General features: G+C 31.9%; 1 protein-coding gene across 4 annotated transcripts; it reads right to left on the reverse strand.

Moving 5' to 3' along the window:
• Window positions 1–1,761: 1,761 nt before the first annotated feature.
• LOC139500629 (metalloreductase STEAP4-like) lies at window positions 1,762–25,963 on the reverse strand. Of its 4 annotated transcripts, none has more exons than XM_071289379.1 (3): window positions 25,866–25,963; window positions 17,093–17,193; window positions 1,762–3,499 (listed from the first exon to the last, which is right to left on the reverse strand). In XM_071289379.1, exon 3 carries the CDS (start codon window positions 3,491–3,493, stop codon window positions 1,979–1,981), a length of 1,515 nt encoding a protein of 504 aa, XP_071145480.1. In that variant the 5' UTR covers window positions 3,494–3,499; window positions 17,093–17,193; window positions 25,866–25,963; the 3' UTR covers window positions 1,762–1,978. The 4 variants fall into 4 exon arrangements, with proteins under 4 accessions (XP_071145480.1, XP_071145482.1, XP_071145484.1 ...); XM_071289381.1 differs by lacking the exon at window positions 25,866–25,963 and adding an exon at window positions 22,001–22,309; XM_071289383.1 differs by lacking the exons at window positions 17,093–17,193; window positions 25,866–25,963 and adding an exon at window positions 5,707–6,331.
• Between the last annotated feature and the right edge of the window lie 743 nt (window positions 25,964–26,706).

Below are 26,706 nucleotides of genomic sequence, written 5' to 3' on the forward strand. Positions count from 1 at the left end.
CGATTAAAGATTGTCGTTTGTATCCTGACTGGTTCAAAAATGAAAATTCAGAGAAGAAAAACAAGTGACATCCATATTTCTTCAACAACGAACAACATCGTCTTCGTTCTCTAAATTTATGCAAAATGTCCTACAAATCCACGCTTGCACGAGTTACTTTCTGGTATTTTCCAAATTTACATACCAATACTGTGTTGAAATTGCACTGTTATAGATCAACTGTTATTGTGATGTATCTAAAGACAGATTCAAAAGTCCAAAAGGAACAGACAAAACAAAGAAACACGACAATCAGACAAACCACAGTCAACAAAATACGTCTCAAAACCCCCAGACAGAGCAATTCACGAACCCCACTAAAAGATATTAAGAAAATTCTAATCCACATGTGGCACCCGTCATTTTTTCTCATGTCAAGTACAAATGCGATGTCATGCAGTAAGTCTCATTCGATGATGTCGTAATTGAGGAAATAAAGACTACTGTAAATAGAACATATCCGGGGTCATCAGAGATAATCCATAACGGTTAACCAACTGATGATGTCACCGGTAAAACTAAAGGCAGTATAAAATTTAAATAAAACGTTTAGTTAAGTACCATTCATTAAAAAACCCCAAGGATAATGTTTAAAAACACGAATCCAAGAAGAAAAAAAAAGAAGCAAATTATATAAGTGGAATTATAAATTAGAAAAAAATGAATGTTTCAACATACATTTGCTTGAGTAATCATTAGAAACAAGGAATGTTACATGACATCTGCATGGGCGTTGGTCTGTTTTAAAATTATCATTTATCCACCATTTTCTACATACGGAAATGCCTGTACCAAGTATAAAACATATTGCAGTTGCTTTCCATTCGTTTGATGTGTTTTACCTTTTGATTTTGCAATTTGATAAGAAAATTTCCATTTTGAATTTTGCTTCGAGTTTGGTATTTTTGATACTTAAAATTTTTAATAATTCAACCAGAAGATATATTTTAGCACATGCGTATTTTCTCTATGTATTATTTCTTTATAATCGAATAGCCGCTCATGGGCTCAGTAGTATTACCTCATTATACAATTTCAAGTTCGAAATTAGTACTGAGTACGTCATTGTCCCAGGTAAAGGGAGAGTTAGGATCACGGTAATATATCTAACCTCACCACATTCTGTATGTATGTGCCTGTCCCAATTCAAGAGCCTGTAATTCAGTGAGGGGGCGCAACCGGGGTCCGTTAACATGCTAACAACACCTCGATTTTGGCAAAAACAGTTAACAAAAATGCAAAAATGCCGATAACTGTTAACACAGTGGCTTCAAAACAGTTACCAGTTTAAATTTTCCTCATGATCAGATAACAGTTAACAACACCTTGAAAAAGTCCAAAACAGGTTAACATAAAAAGGTATTGCCCCCCCACCCATTCAGTGGTTGTCGTTTGTTGGTGTGTTACATATTTGTTTTTCGTCCATTTTTATTTAACATAAATTAGGCCGTTAATTTTCTCGTTCGGATTGTTTTACGTTTGCTATGTTTGTCATTTCAGGGCCTTTTGTAGCTGACTATGTGGTATGGGCTTTGCTCATTGTTAAAGACCGTACGATGACTATAGTTGTGAAGAGTTGTTCCATTGGCACAATCATACCGCATCTTCTTTTTTATATGAGCTAGTTTGTGTGCTTCTGTTTGGATGCTTCCAATAAATTACTATTTATTTATTTAGCTATAGATGCTAAGATTCTTCAATAAGAATAATAAAACTGATACATCTGATATACAAATATATTTCAAATTTTAATAAATACAGATGTACCAAGGGCAATCGACATAGAATCGAAAACCTTTCAACACAAAAAGAGCACATCAGACACAGGGTCGCATTATTCAATTAAATAGATAATTTAAAGAATGATAAATTAAAATATTAAGTTATCAGAGATGATGTGCGATGTAGAACTGTCTTATATATATTTTTATTTTCGGCTTCAAACCAAATTGGTTGCTCCATTACATTGGCAATTGTCGATATCAGTGTCTTCCAAAGAAGCTTCGAAAGTTCGAAAACCATTTAGTTCTCTCTTTCCGTTTACGATCGGTCTGTATTTAGTATCCAGTACTGTTCCTTGAAATCCAGAACATTTAGCTTTACATCTTTTACTGTTTCGTTCCAATCCATGTCGTATTCTTTTCACATAACCACTTATAAAAGGCAAACTAAAACACAACTTTAGAAATAATGTTATCATAGGTAAAACTGAACTGAGAAATGTTATTGAGCGAAAAGTTTTAAGTGGACCAGCTTTTATCCAGTATGGAGATCCCATAACTACCACATGACAAAGCGACAATAAAAGTACACCATGACCTAGTTTTGATTGAATGCATCTCCATTCTCTCCAATTCAACTGGTCGCCTACGGATTTAATGGACGTTACGGCTAAGATACAAAGTCCAAGAAAAGCGATAATTCCAGCTAAACAAGCGGCTTCTCCTTTCCACGTCATCCAAGTCCTTATCGGGAAATGAAGATCACTTGTGATATTTTTCGGAATAACTATTTCTGTTTCATGATACCAAGACTTCAGATATGTTGGGCTCATGATAAGAACGGACATGATAACGTGCACAAAAGCTAGCGTGAATGCAGTAAGGCCTAGTTGTTTTCGCGTACGAAGCCATGTATCCAACCAACCTGGAAATCTCACATGTTTTGATCCATTATATATCTGAAATATTGCCGCTATAGAGCTGGGTAAATAAGTACAAGCCAGGACTGTGAAGGCTGTCATACACAATGGTTTGTTTGTTACTTTCACAAATATTTGTTCCCAGCTGTAGCTGGTTTTTTCAACAAAATAAATAAATATGGCATAAAGATACCATATAATAAATACTAGAAATGTAAAGCCAATTGGAAATTTCCATTCAGGAAATAATTGTAATGGCATTTTTTCGATTTTTCTTGCATTCCACAAAACACCATAATCTTTCGGTGTAAAACCTAAATCTCGTGATAAATCAGCAACTGTATTCCTTGCAACAAAGTTATCACTTGCAATGTATACATTATGACTTCCGCCGGAAGTTTGACTTTCCATGTCGTATGCTGAAACTACATTGAACGCTTTTACAACTAAAGAGTGCGAAAGTAATTTCTGAAGTTGTTCCGCATTAGAAGGACCTTTAGTGAGACATTTTTTGTTTGACACATCAATTATTATTTTGTCTTTTAACAGCTCTACAAACGGAGACAGCGTATCGCTCCAGTGTTTGTTGTGAATTGCTACAACTATCGTATTTGAATTTTTGATACATTCATCCACAGTTGTTATACTAATATTGCACCAACAGTCATGTGTATTAGAAACCATGCGTTCTGTTGGCTTTCTACTGCCAAGAATGACGTCATATCCGGACTGTAGAAGACGACATGCAAATGCTTGTGCAAAATTTCCGGTACCAATAATACCTATGGTTTGATGTTTATTTTCTTTGTTCATCGTTCGCTGAAAAAAATATGTCAAAACGTTATATCAAAGAAAAAGTAATTCAATTTTAGAACAGTTAACTTAAAGCTGTAATTCTAAGGGCAGGTTTCATTCCTGTGTATACAAAGACTCGTCACATTAAAAATATACATTTTCAAAACACAACACAAAAAATAATTGTTGAAAAAATAAACCATAAAAACCATAACTCTTTGTTACAGATATCAATATTTTCCGTCAATATATTTTAAATTAGAAAAAAGGCGTGACAAAAGTGTCCGCTTTCATGACCAATTCTCGAACAACCTTAAATTACATTTGGCTGACGATCCAGGCAGATCTTGATCTAGTGATTAAAGAGAGTTATCTAGGTTTAGGTTCTGGTTTAGGACCGCCCAGGAGAGCAAAACACACCTTGTGTGTGCACTCACCCTCAAATAGAAGCCAACACCAAAATTTAAACGCCAAAATACAGCAAAAATGCCAATATAAACACTCAAATATAGCACCAAAGAGACAAAGTAAACTCACAACTTCACGCTAGACAGAGTGAGTAAACACACAGCTATAGCACTAAAGAAACAAAGTTAACTGACAACTTCACTCAGACAGTGTAAACACACAGATGTGGCACTATTCAAACCAAGTAAACACATCAATAAAGCACTAGACAGCCAAATAAACACAAAAAGTTACACACGATACACAGAGTAAACAACAACACAGGGATGGACCCAGCAATTTTAAAAAGAGGGGTTCCTAACCCCCTCATGACAAAAGGGGGGTCCAACTACATGTCCCCATTCAAATGCATTGATTGTCCAAAAAAGGGGGTTCAACCCCCGGAGCCCCTCCCCTGGATCCGCCAATGCAACATAACAGTTTACAAAGTAAACACACAAATTAACACTTGATATTGAAAGTAAACGCACAAATTAACACGAGACATCCAACGTAAACACACACATTAACACAATATACACATAGTTAATACCCAAATAACATTAGACAGTCAAAACATACATCCAAATTACTAGTTACAGTAGACCGACATAGAAAACACATACTTTAACAATACATGAACAAAATAGAAACACAAATTAACACTTATAACATTATAGTCATACACCATGTACACAGTTTAATTAAATGTGGGGTGATGGTTTATGAGACCAATATCCACTAACGTTCAAATGAAGTGGATGTAAAGCAGTTATGGTAACCTTATGGTATTCAACAATGAGATAAATCCATACCGGGCGTATAATCAACTCTATATGTCTACACAGGCTACTTAATTATGGGCAATTTTCCTTAGACAATTCACACGAGAACAATTGACGATTGAATGACACCAGACTGATCTAGTATGTGTGCCTATTTCCCGTAACCTTGGGGTAAAATATTGTCTTAAAGATCTTAAGACTTATGCAGTGGTCCTTCAAAATTAACTAAACTTACATTAATGTTGTTTCAAAAAAGAAGTAAAATATGAAGAATATCAAAACGTCATAAAATATAAAAATAGAAATATAAAGATGAAATAACAGAAAACATAGATTATTAGACGGTTTGATTTAAAATAAGACTGGTTTTGTTTTAAAGTTGCACTGTTAAAGAGAAAACACTCCAGAGTTTTAAAAGTACAAAAACAAAACTGTACCTCATGAACTTTCTTCTATCTAAATCCCAAAATAGTCACAATAAACTATTGTTTAAACGGTAATAATTGTCATGCAAAACACTCTTAATATGTAATTTGACGGAAAACGTTTCGTCGTTTTAATACTCTTTATATCGAGTTACAGTTATTTTACAGAAATTGTGTGCATGCTTGATATAGTTTCCCAGATGTTAACATGTTTAGAGAAACTTTGATTGACATTTATGACGATATTAAGAAATACACATTAATACGTAGGCATGTAGGCTACATTACATATCACACGTACACCTATTCGTCAATACTAATATTGAATCGTGTGGCCTGAAGAAGTAATATATATAACTTTTTAAATACGCACAATACAAATTAATTTTATCATGTTTATTATGGATGAAGGACTTGGGTTTACTTATAATTATAAGATAAATAAATAACGAATTAATGAAAAAACAGGTAGACCGGAAATGACATGTCTCATAAAAAAATGACTCCGGTATTTTACCTTTTACCATATTATGTAAATCAATCGTATTTGTGCTAATGCTTACATTTTACTTACTGTTTTCAATACCTGGAAACGAAGGAATTTCCCTGATTATTCATGAATTAGGACTAATTTCCATAAAATGTATTAACACAGCAAAGCCATTAAATAAAGACATGTCTTTCAGTATTTATCTATATTTGTTGAATCACAGACAAGTGTGTACCCTAAGGTTCTAACAATATAATGTCTTATTTATGATAAGATCTCAAAGTTATTTAAGGCCTGAAGATAACCATTTGTTTGAAAATTTTGATTATTTATATTAAACATGACTTGTATAATAAAATGTTTAAGCAGTACATCGTTAACCAAAAGTAAATGGTGATGCACGTTGAAGAAATGTAAATTGAACAACAGTTTGGTATCTAACCGCCTTCAACAGAAAACTGTTCATTTTGAATTTATAAAATATTTTAAATAACATTTAAAATATTCTAACAACGTATGTATGATATCGAAACTTTTGAATTCAATTTGTATTCCAATTTGAAAATTTGAAATTTTAACTCTGTGAGTGATACAAAAGATACCAGGGGACAGTTAAACTCATAGATCGGCATAACTTGACAACGCTATGGCTAAAAAAGAAAAAGACAAATAGACAAATAATAGTACACAAGACACAACATAATAAACTAAAGACTAAGCATCACGAACCCCACAATAAACTGCGTTATTGATACCTGATGATATCACTAGCATGTGATACGTGTAAATTCTATAAGCTTTCAGAATGACAGGTCATAAATCCATTTCAAAATACTTTTTTTATATTTATCTATGTACTTTACAAACTTCTGATTTTTAGTCAAGTTAAACGATTAAACGTTGTTTACTCGTTCTGACTATGCAAATAAAAAGTAATATAGGCAGACAAAATAACGTTTATAGTTAATGGTGGTTAATATCAGAAATCTGGAAATCAGAGCGAATCAACTGTTTTTACAGGATAAATGTCTCTTGAAAATATAATGGATATTAAAAATTGTATTGTTAGCAATATGTTGCATATACTTCTTGTCTGTATAGGTTATGTATGAGAATTTTTAAACGAACAACAAGAGTTATTAGAGTTATTGCTCTTGGACAGGTAAAATATGTGCAATGGCAGAGAACATTTGAATGATGTTTCTTTTTAAATTGAATGTAAACATGCATGACAAATTGCCATTTAACTGCGCTTTTCCTTCCAATACACATCTAAAGAACAGTGTTTCAAAAACCCATTTTTTTATTTATTAGATATGAGAAGATGTGGTATGTGTTCTAATGATACAAATCTCCATCCAAGTCACAATTTGTAAAAGTAAACCATTATAAGCCAAAGTACGGCCTTCAATCAGAGCCTCCACGCATACCGAACAGAAAACTGTGAACTCCGTCCTTTTAAAATCAAATTTGATGTTCAAATGGTAATATAGGGTATGTTCGTTCGTATAAGTTTCTGGTTTCAAATATATTACTGAGTTCATTCTAATCCAGAATAATTTAATTTAAACATACTATAAAACGTTTGTCCTAAACAGCGATTTCGATATCATTAAAATGACGTCTGATTTGGCTATTTTTACCATTTGTCAAATTCCTTTTTTTCAGCAGTAATATACTCTCTGTTTGTATATAATATTTATTCAAACAAGGAAAAACATGATGGCATTGTTTATAACACAGGTGCCTGGCTTACTTCTGTTAAGCAGAACAAATGTATGTTTACAAAGAATCAACACTTAATTAGCTATTGTCGGCCACCATTACAAATTTGTTGACTTGTCATCTTAACACAATATCCATATATTGTCACGTCCTAAGATCTTTTTAGTAATACCAGAATTGTCGTCTAATCCATAATTTTACCAAGTGTGTCAATTTCCCAATTGTCATTGATATGGTTATATTTAAAAATTTACTGTTTACAATTTTTTTAATTTTTTGAAATACTAAGGCTTTTCTACATCAGGCATAGATTGCCTTAGCTGTATTTGGCAAAACTTTTAGGAATTTTGGTCCTCAATGCTCTTCAACTTCGTACTTTATTTGACCTTTTTAACTTTTTTGGATTCGAGCGTCACTGATGAGTCTTTTGTAGACAAAACGCGCGTCTGGTGTATATACTTAATTAAGTCCTGGTATCTATGATGAGTTTATTCCCAACACTGTATGGGTTTACATGTCAGAGAATGCATCCATGTCATAAGATGCATAACCTGTCAAAACACCTGGGGTTGAAGTCATAAAATTTTGCTCAGTGCTCGGAGCACAAAAATCGTGCTGGAAACATGAAATCAAGCATTTTTATTGGTTGATTTTGGAGTATGAGTACAAAAAAAAACGGACTCGAAAGTTATATGACTTCAAGGCCCGGAATCGTTCCCTTAGGAGTTTATTCGATGTCTTAGGATGTTTTGCTTTGATTTGTATCTTCTTTATCGATTTATCAGTTTTGAACATCGTTAAACTACTGTTGCTTCAAAATTGTTTGATAAATTCACTATACCCGGACCTTTTATTAAACTTCGTTAACTTTGTTTATTGCGACGTCTATCTGGTTGAGTTTAAGATGTTTAAACTGTTGTTGTTTAGAGTTATGGTTAATATTTTCCTAATTTGCAACCATATGAAATATTATTTTTATATTCTAATTTCATACAAGTACATAGAAACAAATAGGTGATAATGCTATCGGTGTATACCATAAGTGTTGAAATAAAGTTCGGAAGTAGTATCATTTACTACTCATTATATGGACATATGGTATAAATAACAGTAATTAATTTAAAAATAAAATGATTTACCTAAATTGTCAATCTGAATTTTCTTTACTAAATTATTGTACATTGCTGTCTAGAATTTACGTAAAGATATGTCAGTCTTACTAGAACCTGCCCTACTATCCACTTTGTGTTTAAAATAGACTGAATTAATGTACATATACAGTTACAAGTCGGCTTCATATCTTGACTTACATCTAGAAATTGACAATGACGGTCGATTGAAAACAAAACTTTACGACAAAAGAGATGATTTCAGCTTTCAAATTGTGAACTTTCCTTTTCTAAGTAGCAACATTCCAGCAGCACCTGCATACGGTGTATATATCTCCCAATTAATACGATATTACCGTCCTTGCATTTCCTATCATGATTTTCTTGATAGAGGGTTGTTGCTCACAAGGAAACTATTAAATCAAGAGTTCCAAATGGTGAAGTTGAAATCATCTCTTTGTAAATTTTACGGCGCCATCACGAGTTGGTTGACCGTCATGGAATAACCGTTTCACAAAGGATATCGGATATGTTCCTTACGTCATAACTAAAATCCCCATCCCTTTCATAAATGTGACCTACCGAATTAGACTATTTACCGGATTTGATATCTCATAAGCAACACGACGTGTGCCACATGTGGAGCAGGATCTGCCTACCCTTCCGGAGCACCTGAGATCGCCAAAAGTTTTTGGTGGGGTTCGTGTTGTTTATTCTTTAGTTTTCTATGTTGTGTCATGTGTACTATTGTCTGTTTGTCCTTTTCAGTTTTAGCCATAGCGTTGTCAGTTTATTTTCGATTTATAAGTTTGACTGTCCCTCTTTTATTGAGTTAATGTTATAATAAAATATTGTTTAAAAAAATAAAAAAAATATTACGTCTAAAAATACGAAATATACATTTCTCCAGGGGATGTGTTTATTATAACACATTTAACTATGGTTTTTGCATCATAGAAAGGTCAGCAAGGAAAGATACTTGATGTTAATCTAATCGCATCCGTCGTGCAAATCAAATGTTGTTTAAAAAATAAAAAATGTTACGTCTATAAATACGAGATATATATTATTTATCCAGGGATCGATGTGTTAAGTATAGCACATTTTCTCTAGGGGATGTATTTGTTTCAAAACATTTAACTATTGTTTTTGCATCATAGAGAGGTCAGCAATGTATATATTTGATGTTAATCTAATAGCATCCGTCGTGCTAAGTAAAAACCATTGAATAAAAGAATAGACAGACTGGGTCAAATGGAATATATCTAAAACCATTTGTCACTTTCATGGATATTTCTAACTGTGACGATATATAAATAAATATAATGCATGAAAGCTTCAAAAATGTATGAAATTTAAATTTTAATATGTCAGAAAGGCAGGATGATTAAAAATCAGAAGGGTATATAAATCCAAATTTTCTTCCCTAAGTTATTGTGCATTGCTGTCTGGTATTTACGTGAAGTTGTGTCAGTCTTACTACATTTACAAGAGCCTGTCCTACTACCCACTTGTGTTTAAAATAGACTGAGTTAATGTTATAATCATAAAAATAAAAATATGTTAGGTCTAAAAATACGAAATATATATATTTATCCAAGGGATGGGTTAATTTTAGCATACTGTCTCCAGGGAATGTATTTATTATAACACATTTAACTATTGTGTTTGAATCATAGAAAGGTCAGCAATGCAACTTATTAAGAAGGGATATAATTACGATACTGTTGTCAAGTCATTAAAGATTGCATATTTTGGCGTTAATATTGAGTCACTGATAAGGTCTTTGCATCGGAACTTAACACATTTATTCTAAAAACAGTTGTTGGCATGACACGGGTTATGTTTTCATATATGTTATGATGGTATGATACTAAACCCCTAACGGGAAGGATTGTGCCTGATGTTCTTATGATGAAATCATAATCTTTCAGTCAGTTTAATTGAAGTCTGGAGCTGGCATGTCAGTTAACTGCTAGTAGTCTGTTGTTATTTATGTATTATTGTCATTTTGTTTATTTTCTTTGGTTACATCTTCTGACATCAGACTCGGACTTCTCTTGAACTGAATTTTAATGTGCGTATTGTTATGCGTTTACTTTTCTACATCGGTAAGAGGTATAGGGAGAGGGTTGAGATCTCACAAACATATTTAACCCCGCCGCATTTTTGCGCCTGTCCCAAGTCAGGAGCCTCTGGCCATGGTTAGTCTTGTATTATTTTAATTTTAGTTTTTTTGTGTACAATTTGGAAATTAGTATGGCGTTCATTATCACTGGACTAGTATATATTTGTTTAGGGGCCAGCTGAAGGACGCCTCCGGGTGCGGGAATTTCTCGCTACATTGAAGACCTGTTGGTGACCCTCTGCTGTTGTTTTTTATTTGGTCGGGTTGTTGTCTCTATGACACATTCCCCATTTCCATTCTCAATTTTATTGATGTTAATCTAATAGCATCCGTCGTGCTAAGTAAAAAAAAAAACCCATTGAATAAAAGAATAGACAGACTGGGTCAAATGGAATATATTTATAATCATTTGTCACTTTCATGGATATTTCTAACTGTGACGATATATAAATAAATATAATGCATGAAAGCTTCAAAAATGTATGAAATTTAAATTTCAATATTAAAAATCAGAAGGGTATATAAATCCAAATTTCCTTCCAAAATTATTGTGCATTGCTGTCTGGTATTTACGTGAAGTTGTGTCAGTCTTACTACATTTACTAGAGCCTGTCCTACTACCCACTTGTGTTTAAAATAGACTGAGTTAATGTTATAATCATATATTATTTAAAAATAAAAATATGTTACGTCTAAAAATACGAAATATATATATTCATCCAAGGGATGGGTTAATTTTAGCATACTGTCTCCAGGGGATGTATTTATTATAACACATTTAACTATTGTGTTTGAATCATAGAAAGGTCAGCAATGCAACTTATTAAGAAGGGATATAATTACGATACTGTTGTCAAGTCATTAAAGATTGCATATTTTGGCGTTAATATTGAGTCACTGATAAGGTCTTTGCATCGGAACTAAACACATTTATTATAAAAACAGTTGTTGGCATGACACAGGTTATGTTCTCATATATGTTATGATGGTATGATACTAAACCCCTAACGGGAAGGATTGTGCCTGATGTTCATATGATGAAATCATAATCTTTCAGTCAGTTTAATTGAAGTCTGGAGCTGGCATGTCAGTTAACTGCTAGTAGTCTGTTGTTATTTATGTATTATTGTCATTTTGTTTATTTTCTTTGGTTACATCTTCTGACATCAGACTCGGACTTCTCTTGAACTGAATTTTAATGTGCGTATTGTTATGCGTTTACTTTTCTACATTGGTTAGAGGTATAGGGGGAGGGTTGAGATCTCACAAACATGTTTAACCCCGCCGCATTTTTGCGCCTGTCCCAAGTCAGGAGCCTCTGGCCTTTGTTAGTCTTGTATTATTTTATTTTTAGTTTCTTGTGTACAATTTGGAAATTAGTATGGCGTTCATTATCACTGGACTAGTATATATTTGTTTAGGGGCCAGCTGAAGGACGCCTCCGGGTGCGGGAATTTCTCGCTACATTGAAGACCTGTTGGTGACCCTCTGCTGTTGTGTTTATTTGGTCGGGTTGTTGTCTCTATGACACATTCCCTATTTCCATTCTCAATTTTATTGATGTTAATCTAATAGCATCCGTCGTGCTAAGTAAAAAAAAACATTGAATAAAAGAATAGACAGACTGGGTCAAATGGAATATATTTGTAATCATTTGTCACTTTCATGGATATTTCTAACTGTGACGATATATAAATAAATATAATGCATGAAAGCTTCAAAAATGTATGAAATTTAAATTTTAATATGTCAGAAAGGCAGGATGATTAAAAATCAGAAGGGTCTATAAATCCAAATTTTCTTCCCTAAATTATTGTGCATTGCTGTCTGGTATTTACGTGAAGTTGTGTCAGTCTTACTACATTTACTAGAGCCTGTCTTACTACCCACTTGTGTTTAAAATAGACTGAGTTAATGTTATAATCATAACAATAAAAATATGTTAGGTCTAAAAATACGAAATATATATATTTATCCAAGGGATGGGTTAATTTTAGCATACTGTCTCCAGGGGATGTATTTACGTGAAGTTATGTCAGTCTTACTACATTAACTAGAGCCTGTCCTACTACCCACTTGTGTTTAAAATAGACTGAGTTAATGTTATAATCATATATTATTTAAAAATAAAAATATGTTAGGTCTAAAAATACGAAATATATATATTCATCCAAGGGATGGGTTAATTTTAGCATACTGTCTCCAGGGGATGTATTTATTATAACACATTTAACTATTGTGTTGGTTGAATCATAGAAAGGTCAGCAATGCAACATACTTGATGTTAATCTAATAGCATCCGTCGTGCTAAGTAAAAAAAAAATTGAATAAAAGAATAGACAGACTGGGTCAAATGGAATATATTTATAATCATTTGTCACTTTCATGGATAACTGTCAAGAAAGTCTTAATGGTTACAGTTAACCCTTTGAAGTAGTCATTTCAGATGGGTGTATTTATAGTTAATAAAGACATAACTGACATTTTTTTCTATTAATCAAGTAATCAGCAATCCACTTGGTAATAAAGTATTTTCATGGAAGTTAAAACAGGACAATAAAGCTGCCCTGGTAATAAATTAATCAAACCTGCAATATCACGGTACATAGATACATAATTGATCTGGTATCTGTTAACCTATTGTTTAATGTTAATCAAATTTAACAAATCTTACAACGTGAAAACTATACATAAACATTTAATGATACATCTTTTGAATGTTAGAAAAAAAGGATATTACATAAACATAAAGTTGTCTCATTGGCAATCATACAACATCTTTTTTATATAAAACATGTAACATCGACAAGGGTGTAATCTCGACAAGGTGAATGTAACCAATTCCAAAGTAAAGATGAGAATGTAGCAGTACGTGGCAATGCAATGATCATAGTACTAATACAGTCAGATTGATATCAATAAATATTTTTGGATCTCAGTTATTGTTTAGTACCTTAATTTGTATGTTTTTAATCAATTGGTGAGATTTTAGCATCGGTAAACTACCTCTGCCTAATTTTGTTTAAGCCCTTATGTATTTTTGTTGAATGATGATGATTTCATCTTACCAAATGCTCAACCTGAAACCATACCGTTTACATAGTTGTTATATTGTTATTCGTCCGCGATGATTGCAATGTACGTTATAAAATATAAACATGTATTGGAAAGCAATTTTCTTCATCAAATATTTTATGTGGGAAGTTTAGAGATGACGTATGAACGGATGCGATACCTGAAATGTACGTATTAAAAGGTCTTTACACATTTTAAAACCTTTTACGTCAAATACTTGGTGTGTGAAATAAAATATGTAATATGAATATAAGAGTTAAAAATCATATCTGAATTTACAATAATATTTGTTTTCAGATTTATATTTTAATTTATCAAGTATTTAATTAAATGTTGGTATCAGTGATATTACAAATAATTGCTGTACTAAGATTTAAACTTTTGATTGGAATTTATTGATGAAAACGTGTGAAAACTGATACATTTTGAAACTTAAATATACATTTATCGGTAAATAATGGTATTATAACCAAATCAAATTATATCTATAAAAGAGGGACGAAAGATACCAAAGGGACAGTCAAACTCATAAATCCAAAACAAACTGACAACGCCATGGCTAAAAATGAAAAAGACAAACAGAAAAACAATAGTACACATAACAATGTATAACGAAGCAATATATGTATACTTCTAAGAACAAAAACAAATTTATTTTACAGTCTTTTTTTATGACATAATGTTTTCAAATTTAAGTTTATTTCTTACGAATAATTATTTGTTCATTTGTTTTTTTGTTATGTTGCTCTCTACAAGCATTAGAGAAATGTGGTATGATTGCAAATGAGACAACTATAAATATATCTGATTCCATCAAAGTTCACATAAAGTGGATGTAAGCAATTACAGGCAATCGTACGACAGTTGACACTGAGACAAAAATATTAGTATAGTGAATATAAAATGCCCCGACATCAAAATATGAAAAAAAACTAACTGTCTAACCCCAACAATTTTAGAAACACAAATATGACCGACATGAACCAACGACAACCACTGAACAACATTGTGTTTTCTCTCTCAATATTATTATTATATGTGTATTATATGTACTAAATGTGGAAAATGTAAAACATATAATGTTCATTTGTAGAACCGCGAATTATGAAACAGAAAAATAATGTGCTTGTTTTATACACAGTTTTAGACTTGATGTTTTTTACAATCAATTACAGCAAATATTGAAAATTCCAAAAAAAATGAGTTTCACTTTGGAAAATATTTTACCGTGTTGCTGAAACACTTTACCTTACTTGAAACCCGTGCCCAACCAATATTATTAGAACTGTACTGATAAAATCAAGAATGTGTGTATTATTGATAAATAAATACAAGGCAGTTTGGACGCGAGAAATTTTTAACTTTACGAAATAGTTAAGCATATGTAATACGAATTTGAAATCAAATTAACATGGAAGGAATCATAGAATGGTGTTTATCTTTTCTATGTTGGGACTGGCATTAAGAAACATTTACTTAAATATTTAATCGGAGTGTATCATGTGTATGATCTATCGCTTGTGAAATCTATTGTGAAATGATGTTATCAAGCACCGACTTCAGTTTTCTCTGAAATTGCTGCAAGTTCCAATTTTAGATTTTTTAATATCAATCGATTGAGATTATCAGATATTTGCTGTACGTAATGATAGAAAAATAAATAACATGGTTATTTCAATAAAGGACGACATATGCACGTTAAACATTCATCTGAATCATATATCAATGAAAATAGACTAATAAAAGTTGAATGGTAAGTTTTGTGTTGGCGTCTTTGCTAGTTCAATTTGAATGTTTGCGGAATTGTTTTAGACAATTGTGTTGTATGAATGTGATGACTGCTGGATCCCAATTATCGTCACGTTTATGTATTATTTTTGAATGGATTGCTTACCATATGTTATCACTTGTTAGTTTGTTTGACAGTGTTATATTTATCAGTTTTTATTGACTTCCCCTTTTTGAATTTTCATTCAGTATTTATCCTTTTTTGGAAAAAAAGCAGGAGTCAGGAAACCTTAGTTGCTTTACACTTTCACTATGTTATCAATAAAGGCAACAGTAGTATACCGCTGTTCAAAACTCGTAAATCTATGGACAAAAAACAAAAACAAAAATTCAAATGTAACACACACAGAAACGGACTAAGCATTAGACAAAATCCGATGAGAATAACAAATATAACATCAAAACCAAATACATAAATTAGGGATAGAAAAGTACCGTGACACGTCTTATAGTAATGTGAATTCACACTCAAATATAAGAGAAAACAAACGACACAACGGAAACACAACGTTAAAATGTTACACACACAGAAACGAATAATGATATAACAATGGCTATTTCCCTGACTTGGTACAGGACATTTTACAGAAAAAATGGTGGGTTGAACCTGGTTTTGTGGCATGCCAAACCTCGCACTTTAATGGCAATGTTAAATGTAACATTAAAATGACAACATAATATTACAGGACTACAATACAAATAAATAGGAGAACGTATTCGACAAAGAAACACATGAATAATAGATAACAAAAGGCATCAGTTTTAAAATTCAATACGCCAAAAACGTGCCTCGTCCACACAAGACTTACCAGTGACGCCCAGATATAAAAGTTCGAAAGTAAAAAAAAGTACAAAGTTGTACAGCACTGAGGATCAAAAGTTGAAAAAGGTTGTGCCAAATACGGCTATGGTTATCTGCTTGAGATAAGAACATCCTTATCATTTAGAACAATTTATGCTATTGCAAACAGTAAATTTTATCAAATGAATATAATGGATATACATGATAAAACTGATGTATTAACTAATTACAGAAAACAAAACCCGGATACATAATATTACAGTTTTGCTAACTGTACGACTTACCTATGTCACAATAAATTGTTATATATCTATATTCATATTATGTTTTATCGGATTATATGACTGTCGTCAATTCACGGATGATATCTCGATGAATAATAGGATTTAGAATGGCTAATTATATTTTTTTTGTAATTTATATATTCGTTTTTGTATCTTTTGAATAAAACAAGGTCAACATGAATTTCACAGCCAGTTCCCCTTTATCACGAGCTGAAATGTTAATTGTATTTGTTTTATCAAAAAGAGAGTTAAGAACTTTAAGAGTAAACACGTAGCTTGTTTATCAACTAATAACCGCTACCATTCGCTGGTAATCAAACAATTTCTTTCAAAGTAAACAAATTAGGATTTTAACATGTTTAAAGTGCATATCTTTTAAGATTCTTTTAATCCTATTTATGTAAACATGACATATCATTGATATCGATTTAAAATTTACATTAAATTATGTTACATCGCCGTTACATTGACGTATATTACCTACGTCTTTGTTTAATTAATACAAAATCCCTTTCTTTATTATTCACATTAATTATGTACACTAACATAGAAAACTTACCTAAATGTATAACACCTTTCACTTTCTTCCGTTATTAGATGAGAAAGAACTTTTAACCGTATTGCAACTGCCAATCAAAATTCAATTACTCCACTTCCAACCTGTAATTTAAACAGCTTGATATCAGACAAGTTAGAATACATACAACATTTTATACAGTAATGATTGTGTCAACATTCGTTTGTTGTCATACCAAAGCAGATCATCAATTTTGTTTAGAATCCTTACATGCATGTTTAAAATAAATTGACATGGATTGGATTTAAGTTGGGGGAATTTATTGTACAAATGGTGTATCTTATACGTTGCCATGTTTAGTCTGTAAGCGATAGATCAAACACTCCGATTAAATATTTTTAGTAAATTTTTCTTAATACCAGTCACAACATAGAAAAGGTAAGTTAGAATATCAAACTAATGAGGTTGACTCAATGTTTTACAGCTGAATATGAATAATTGATCAAGTAAAGAGATGGATACAGTTCAGGGGCGGATCCAGCCATTTTAAAAAGGGGAGGGTTCCCAACCCAGAGTAAAGGGGGGGGGGGGGGTTCCAACTATATGCTACCATTCAAATGCATTGATCGGCCAAAAAAAGGGGGGTCCAACCCCCGGAACCCCCCCCCCCTCTGGATCCGCGCCTGCAGTTAATATTTTATTGAATACATATGACTATTTAATGAAGTCCTTGAACATGAATAGATGATACTTTCTTCAATACGATTACTTCCAATAATTTATTCAATTTCGGGCTTTACCAATAGAAAAGTGTATCAGTTTTATATCGAGATCTGAATTTCACCCAAGTCAGTGTTGTTTGAACAATTCCCTCTTCTTTCTCACATTATTACGATTATTCTGTTTACAATAAAATGTCCTCTAAAAAGGCACAAATATTGAGTGACTCTCAACCAGTGGTGACAGTCAGGAATGGATTCTTACAATTTCCCAAAATTGCTTTAAAAGCATCGCAAGGTGGTACCTAACACTACAGTGATATAACTCTGTAAAATCATCTAAAAGTTTTAATTACGTTGTGTTGTTAAGGGAATGTTAAGCTTCTCAATGATCAAATTAGTGTTTGTCAAACTGCTATATCACTGTGTCTAAACTACACCGGCAAAATTTGTTTGGACTCGATGGTATATAACATCGGGCACAATGACGGAATATCAATAGACAGAAGAAAGATAGATTTCTCCTTATTTTCTTATTTTTTCATGATATCAAACAATATATATACATATACAACTATTTTCTATTGTGATATGCAATATTTCCTACAACCTTTCTATATTAACGGAGAAATAAGTAAAAATGCATGTTAAAATGACGAATTGAGTGAACCTTGCCTCGAAATTGTTTAATTTCTCATTAAATTGTTCACATTGTACGGAAATAGGTACGGGAAGATAGATACTGACACGAAGATTGCAAATTTAGTTATTATGAGCATCTCAATACTTGTATCTTTGTGTGGATGAAACGAAAGAAAAGGGTCATGTCAAATTAAAATAAACCGGTTTCGTCAATGTTGTTTACTACACAATCACCCGGTTTCGTCTATATATATCACCCGTTTTTTTTCTTCGTTTTTTTTTTAAACAAACAAATCAATAAAAGCAACGTTGACACGGATCTGAACATTGTCTTTCGAGAATTTAAATATATATTTATTGTAAACTTGACGTGTTAAAATCTATTTTAAACGGGCACGTTTGGACATAGGTAATTATGGTAATACACATTTTCCTAATGAAAGGCGTATCCCTTATTTCACTTAACTTCAAACTAATTTTAAATTGGTGAAAGAGGGGAATTTTGTACCATAATTGGCAATAAACAACTGTGCCATGACTGCATGATGCGCCCGTCGTCTTGTGAGTGAAGTTATATGCAATAATCAGAAATAGTTTCTGAGATAGAGCGCACCATGTGAAAACCTCTATTCTTTTTTTTACAAAAAACTCAATAACTCTAAAATAAAAGTTTGAATCATCACCAAAAAGTATAGAGATCTTAAGATTAATATTAATAAGAAGTGAGTAAAATTTAAACAATAATCATAAATAAGTTTTGAGATACATCGCAATAAGTGACCCCCCTTTTATTTTACAAAAAAAAAAACCCAATCACTTTAAACCAAAATTTTAAACATCACCAAAAAGTAAACAGAAGTTTAAAAGATTTATATAACTAAGAAGTATGTAAAGTTTGATGCAGTTATAATAATTCGTTTTTGAGATATGGCGCGACATGTTTAAAAAACCCACATTCATGTTTCACTTACATTTCCTGTAACTCAAAAAGATTTAATTTGATTTTCACTAAAAGGTTTACAGATCGTTTGACTATTATAAGAAATAACTATGTTAAATTTTAAGAAAATAAGATAAGCTATCATGAAGTTACGGTGCGACATGTTTATGCTGGATAGACGGACAGACGAATAGATAGACAGCAGACGGACCGAAGACTGATAGATGGAGGAACGGACGGATGAAAGGACGGACGGACAGACGGACAGGTGGGCGGACAGACGGACAGACGGATGTATACAATAATACGTCCTGTCAAAATTGTGACGGGCGTGTAAAAACGCAAAGAAAGGGGAAAAAAGGTCAATAAGTTTTATTAGGATGTCGGCCAAGTCGACGTATTTATATATTTGGTCTTCCTTATAATTTTTGCTATATAACTTTTATATATATTTGAAAAAAATGTATTGAAATCAATAAAAAGAACTTGAAATTTGTCTCTTATCTCATAAAGTGTATATATACCGAGAAATCGTTAGATCTGTGTACAATACTTGTATATGTTCCAGTCAAACCTTCTAACTTTTGACATATTCAGCTTTATACAAATAGTTCAAAACGCTATGAATTCGAATCACTATGTCTCGCTTGTTTAATAATGTCAAGGAGAATGTTTATAATAAACATAATCCAACTCACATAATCCGATATCCCGGGTGTCCCTGTTTTCTCATTTCTTACAATATTTTAATTCGGTATACACTTTATAAGATAAGTGGCGAATCTGGAAGACGTATAGGTTTTAGTAATGTTAACAAAATAATTATTATTGATTTTTTTCGATGACCTGAGACTATTATATTAATTTGTACATAGCAGTATAGTTACAATTAGTGATAAATGATTCGATTACTTATAAAGGTGCCCATCCTTTAGTGCGAGAAAATCACATTTCAGTTGTGTGTTTCGATTTTTAAGACATTAAACTTTATTTTCAAGTTTAAACATGTTTAACATATTTTCCCATTACTCATATAGAAAACGCATATTAAGAGAGCTTTAACCTCAATCTCCTGTTAAAAACATTTGGAATTTTAAGTAAATTTAAAATATTTGTGTTCTATAAGAGTAGGAATTCAAGTGTTTGCTTATTATTTATTTGAATCTGAGACTCATATAAATAACAAGCCGTTGTCCGATGAAAGAAGTTGTTTTCCAACGACCCACAAAACTCCTTTTCAACGCTGAAGTTAAATAATCAATTATTATGTAATGCGATTATGATTTTTTTTTATTTGACCAAACCGGGTTATGCATTTTGAAATCTATGACGAAACCGGGTGGTAAACATTGACGAAACCGGCCAGTTCCATTTTGACATGACCCATTCAATACGTTCCATACACAGAGATACAAGTATTGAGTTGCTCATAATGACTAGATTTGCAACCTCCGTGTCAGTATCTATCTTCCTGTACCTTTCTTTTCGTACAATTTGAACAATTTAACGAGAAATCAAACAATTTCGAGGCAAGGTTCACTCAATTCGTCATTTTGACATGCATTTTTAATTATTTCTCCGTTAATATAGAACAGATGTAGAAAATATTGCATATCATAATAGAAAATAGTTGTATATGTATATATATTGTTTGATATCATGAAAAAAATAAGAAAATAAGGAGAAATCTATCTTTCTTCTGTCTATTGATGTTCCGTCATTGTGCCCGATGTTAGATACCATCGAGTCCGAACAAATTTTGCCGGTGTGGTTTAGACACAGTGTATATAAACAGTGTGTTTTTTTCTGATAAAAAGGTTGGTTCAATTTTTTTGAAATTTTTATATTTTTGTCAAAGGGCGAAAGTAAATACTTTGTCAAAATTTTATAAAACTTAAACGAGCCAAATTAATTTTAGGGAAGGTGTTGGGTACCACCTTAACCACCAAGAACGTGAGTCCGTCTCAAATTGTGACCACACTTGACGATGTTCATGTCTTTGTACAAAATTAATGTTATGATTGTTCTCTTCAAAAGAGGGGCATAAGATACCAGAGGGACAGTCAAACTCATACATACGTGATTTGTCAAGTTAGATTATGACACAATCGAAGTGAAGAAGACTGAATTATGTCATCTGTGTCACGGATACTATAAAGCGACCAAACTAGTAATGATGGTGGCTGTAAAACGTTCGAAGGAATAATTTCAGCTAAATCACTAGAAAACATTGGTTCGATAGATTACTTTTAACCAGCAAACCCATATCAACCCCATATTAAGAAATAAGAAAAAAGCCACAAGCTCTTCATATCAACTTGTTGATATGACTCAGTTTCTAGGCGCTATAGAAAAGTACTTTTTCCTGGTATCTATGATGAGTTTATTTAATAAAAATAGAAAGTGCACAATTTGAAAGTTCTTTAACAGTTCATATAGGAATACGGAATAGCTGTCGAAAACACTAAAAATTAAGATCCCTGTTAAAGTTTCATTACTTGTGATTTATGTTCTTGTTAAGAGCGTATTCCGATTGTTGATATTTTCAACAAGGTAAATAGTTCGAACAAATGTCCAAAAAGAGCAAAATTAATAGTGCACAAGGTATAATTAGATATTCCTTTAAATTGTGGGCGTTTTTATACTAACCTCAGTCAGATGGTAAATGATATCTAAACCACTCTTCGGTAAAATACTCATTTACAATTCACCCGTTATTTCATGTACTTGAGTGGAAGCTGAACAATCACTAGTTGTCATGAACATTTTTGCTATCTTCATTAAATTTTACAATTAAATAATTGTACTACGAAGAAACAAATCATTATACAGTTTGCTTATGAGTCGTTATCAATTCTCGGTTTTTAGATTTCAAAACGCGTATTTTATGTCAAAGACGGAAAGCATTGTGGTTTTACCAACACATCTACTGTCTAACGTGCTTATCATTGTAAAGTCACAACACGGAAGTAATTTGTTATAACCAGGATACTATAAACCACATACTTGTTATGTCATGTAAATGCTTCAAACTTTACATGTCAATTTATTCAAACTGCCACATCTCATGTTAACAAATGTAACACCAAGATTGATACTGGCACGATTATCTGACAGTTTAAAAATAATTTTCAAATGGCCTTATTTGGATTATGCAATTAAAAGAAAATTTCATTCAACTTTTAAAATTTGAAAGATTGAAGTGGTAGCTTTTAATTACAAGTTTTCAGTATGAAAATTATTGAATTGTACTTTTGTCAAGACTGGAACTCCTCAAAACAAAGATTACAGATTTGTCGGTTAAGGAGGTTCGCTTCTATTTCTCAAAATAACAAGGATTTCAAATGACTGTTATAAATAGGTGGCACCTAAATAGAAAAGCTAAGACAGCTGAAAAAAGTTATGGGTCAGTGTGCATTTTTTTTAGATAAAGGCTCTTAAAAATTTGCCGAGAAACGATTTTCTCTAGACTTTTCATTCATTTAACATTGGTCACTATCTATTTTTTTTTAAAAACAAAGAAAAAATAACAAGGATTTTATAAGATTTTCAAAAATGTCTAATTAAACATATGGAATGAAAAATGAAGAGGTGATTAATGGGTTAAATATTTAGGAGCACTTTAATAGATCAAACCAGAGGATTTCGAAATCTGACAAAATGTTAAAAAAAAAACTGATTATGCAGCTGTTCGTATGCGTTATGAATTGTTGTCTTCACAAACATTTTCAATCGAGCTTACTTGATACAAGTTATTCAAGAAGCACGATGTATTTACATTGATATCACACATTAACATTAATATATATTGTGATATTTATTGATAGGATAGACCAGATAACAAAATTATAATGTACTGAAAACAAACATGTCTTCATGGATAATTTATTTCGCGTTTAGCCCTTTCTCTCCCCTTTGACGGCGATTAAATTCAGTAGTTGAATAAGGAACGAACTAATTTGGGTATATCACCGCCGATTTATTTTCGGGTTATTTTTTCTAATCGCTCAAGAGACGAAAAAAACGCTCGCGAAAAAAATTTTGTTTACAGTAACCAAAATACGATATTCACTAATGAAAATCTTATACATAGAATAGCTGTCTATTATTAGTGTACCTAGTTTTGACGTCTGAATCGACAAACCATATACTCGTTTCCTTGTATGTTATATTTGTATAAGTCTTATGAAAGTTCAACAGCGTTACCACATTGAAAAAAATAATTTAAACATAAATTTCTGATTCTTTTTCTTTTCGTAGAAAATCTGACCATTGACTACATCGTATTCCCTTTCTCCATATCTTTTTATGGGTTTTCGATGGGGTTTGTGTTGCTCTGTCTCTAGTTTTTTTTATAATCCTGGTACCTTTGATATTGATTTTCAACACTGGGTCGATGCCACTGATGGTGGATTTTTCGTCCCCGAGTGTATCACCAGCCCAGTAGTCAGCACTTCGGTGTTGACATGCATATCAAGTATATGGTATTTTTTTTTCTTATATATTTCCTGAATTTTTTAAAAAGTTTTACCTTAGTCGTATTTGGAACAACTTTTTGGAATTTTGGGAACTTAATGCTCTTCAACTTTGTACTCGTTTGGTTTTATAACTATTTTTATCTGAGCGTCACCGATGAGTGTTATGCAGACGAAACGCGCGTCTGGCGTATTAAATTACAATTCTGGTACCTTTGATAACGATTTTTTTTAATGTTGTGTTTTAAATTCTACTTCTTTCTTTTGGTCGGTTTTCGTTTTTATTATGGCGTTATTAATTTTGCATCTACTTAAAATGATGGTATCTCTCGTTTTCAATAAATGTTTTGTTTTAATTTAATCAGGGAGCTCTATATTTTAATTTTTCGATGGAAAAATTGAAATACGTATGAATCTGAAAACCAGTTGAGCGTTTCACATTTTTCGAGGAGGTTAAAAAAATCAACAACATGAAGTTGTTTAAATAAATATTTTACAGAATAAGCATCGTCTGAAAAATATTTTAGAATGTGTTAGAATACAACCACACTATCTTTCTCTAAATGCAAACGTAAAAATGATATTAACCGTTGTTGTAACAATATGAAGTTGTTTGAAAAAAAATTATAGAATAAATATCGTTTTGGGATAAATATTATACTTTTTTGGATTACAACCACACCTTACATTCCGCAAATGCAAACATAAAAATAATATTTACCGTTGTTGTTAGTTTAAGTTTAAAACTTATAAACATGCACTCGAAACAGTCAATTTGTTTGACAGTATTCCATTTTGTATTTTTATTTTCAAAGTTACCGTTGTCTCAACTATAAAAATTATTAAGTAGTTATGATCAATATTTAGTTTGTACTTTTAAGATAAAGTCATAAACGAAGCACTCAAATCTGAGTATAAAAAAGAAGATGTGGGTGTTACCAATGGACTGGATTTGAATAATCCTGAGATTATAAAGATGTTTAAGATGTCCGCAAGTAGTTAACACCTTACCAATGCAAGTATGTAATGGACATATGATTTATCATAGTAAGTCCTTGTTTCTAATATTTAACTAGCAGATACCTGATACAAAATCATCAAGCTTTCAATAAAAATAGAAAACTGTTATCTAGTCTACTCTACAAAGATATACTTCTAAGAGTGAGAGTTTTAGGCCATTTGTGGGGGTTTCCAAGTAACTACATATTCACAATATCATTGCCAATATCATCACATGATAATTAATCATTCTTTTTAAACAACATAATCAAATAGTCAAAAATACAGTCCTAGATTTTGCAATACTCATGAAGTATTTTGGCTGATAATCAAATAATAATTATAAATAAGGCCAATTAATCACCCAAATGAGGAGGCTAAACTGTGCAGCTACAAATGCGTCGTCAGACAACAACAATTAAACGAGATTTAGCCGACAATCTTCCAAGAGTTTAAAAGAACATCTTATTAAGTAATTTTTTTATAGCTTTTTACTCATTGAAAATAGTATATTACGCAGTTTTTGCACTCTTACTCAACTTGCCAGAGAAAACTCCATTTTAGCCGTGTAGTTTAAAACGGGCAATTTGTTAATAAAATTGTAATTATTTTGAAAAAAACCTCTGATGGTTATATTCACATCTGTTCACACGATCAAACATTAGAAAAACCTTTTTTCGTTATATGGTAAACCTCTATATATTTAAAAATCAACCGTACCGAACTTATGTTTTAATAAAAATACTATTCCATAAATATAGAACTTTCGTTGTTGTATATCCATGAACTTGTGACATATCCTCATCATGATGTCTGTAAGATAATTGCCTGCTTGGCAATCATACCACATCTCTTATATCTACATGTATCATACCATATTACGTAAAAACTTTTCAATCAACAGTTTCAAATTTTAAATAATATTATAAATCTTATCGGGTATTATCAATGTTCCAGTTTCAGCTTATTAATTAATAAATACTAGTTATCTCGTTATTATATATTGTTCTAATATGTATAAAATAAACAAAACCACTTACCTGGATGCGTAACACCTGTATTATTTATTTGTATTATAAGTTGTGAATGTTCTTTTAACGTATTTTCCCTGTCAATCAAATTTCAATTGCCGATTTTTAACCTGTAATTTAAACAGGTATACATCAGTCAGGCTAGAGTTACACAAATTTAGAAGATTGAGGGAACGATTTTGTTTATAATTGAATTTAATTTGATTCCATGTTTTGAGTAAACATATGGTTTTATGTCATAATAATACATAAACTATAATAATGGTGAGTTAATATAAAAAAGAAAATGTGGTATGATTGCCAACGAGACAACTCTCCACAAGAGACCCAAATGACACAGATATTAACAACAATAGGATACCGTACGGCCTTCAACAATGAGCAAAGCCCATACCGCATAGTAATCAGTTTTGAACTGATTTTTATAGTTCTTATGTTGTATTGTTACACTAGTGTCCCGGGTTAGGGGAGGGTAGGGATCTCGCTAACACGTTTAACCCCGCAACATTCTGTATGTATTATCCTGTCAGGAGCCTGTAATTCAGTGGTTGTCGTTTGTTAGTTTATTACATATTTGTTTTCCATTCATTTTTTGTACATTAATTAGGCCGTTAGTTTTCTCATTTGAAATGTTTTACATTTGTAATTTCGAGGCATTTTATAACTGACTATGTGGTATGGGATTTGCTCATTGTTGAAGGTCGTACTGTGACCTATAGTTGTTAATGTCTGTGTCATTTGGTCTCTTGCAATCATCCCACATCTTCATTTTTATAAATAATAAGTATATTATTATCAGTAAATTTAAACCAAACTAAATATTACACATAAGTATTCTCATGGTACTGCA

Source organism: Mytilus edulis, chromosome 13 (assembly GCF_963676685.1).
Source record: "Mytilus edulis chromosome 13, xbMytEdul2.2, whole genome shotgun sequence".
In the NCBI taxonomy this organism is placed as follows: Eukaryota; Metazoa; Mollusca; class Bivalvia; order Mytilida; family Mytilidae; genus Mytilus; species Mytilus edulis.

Bases quoted from the DNA above. Each gene is read 5' to 3' on its own strand.
- LOC139500629 (XM_071289379.1), bottom strand. From the start codon at position 3,493: ATGAACAAAGAAAATAAACATCAAACCATAGGTATTATTGGTACCGGA.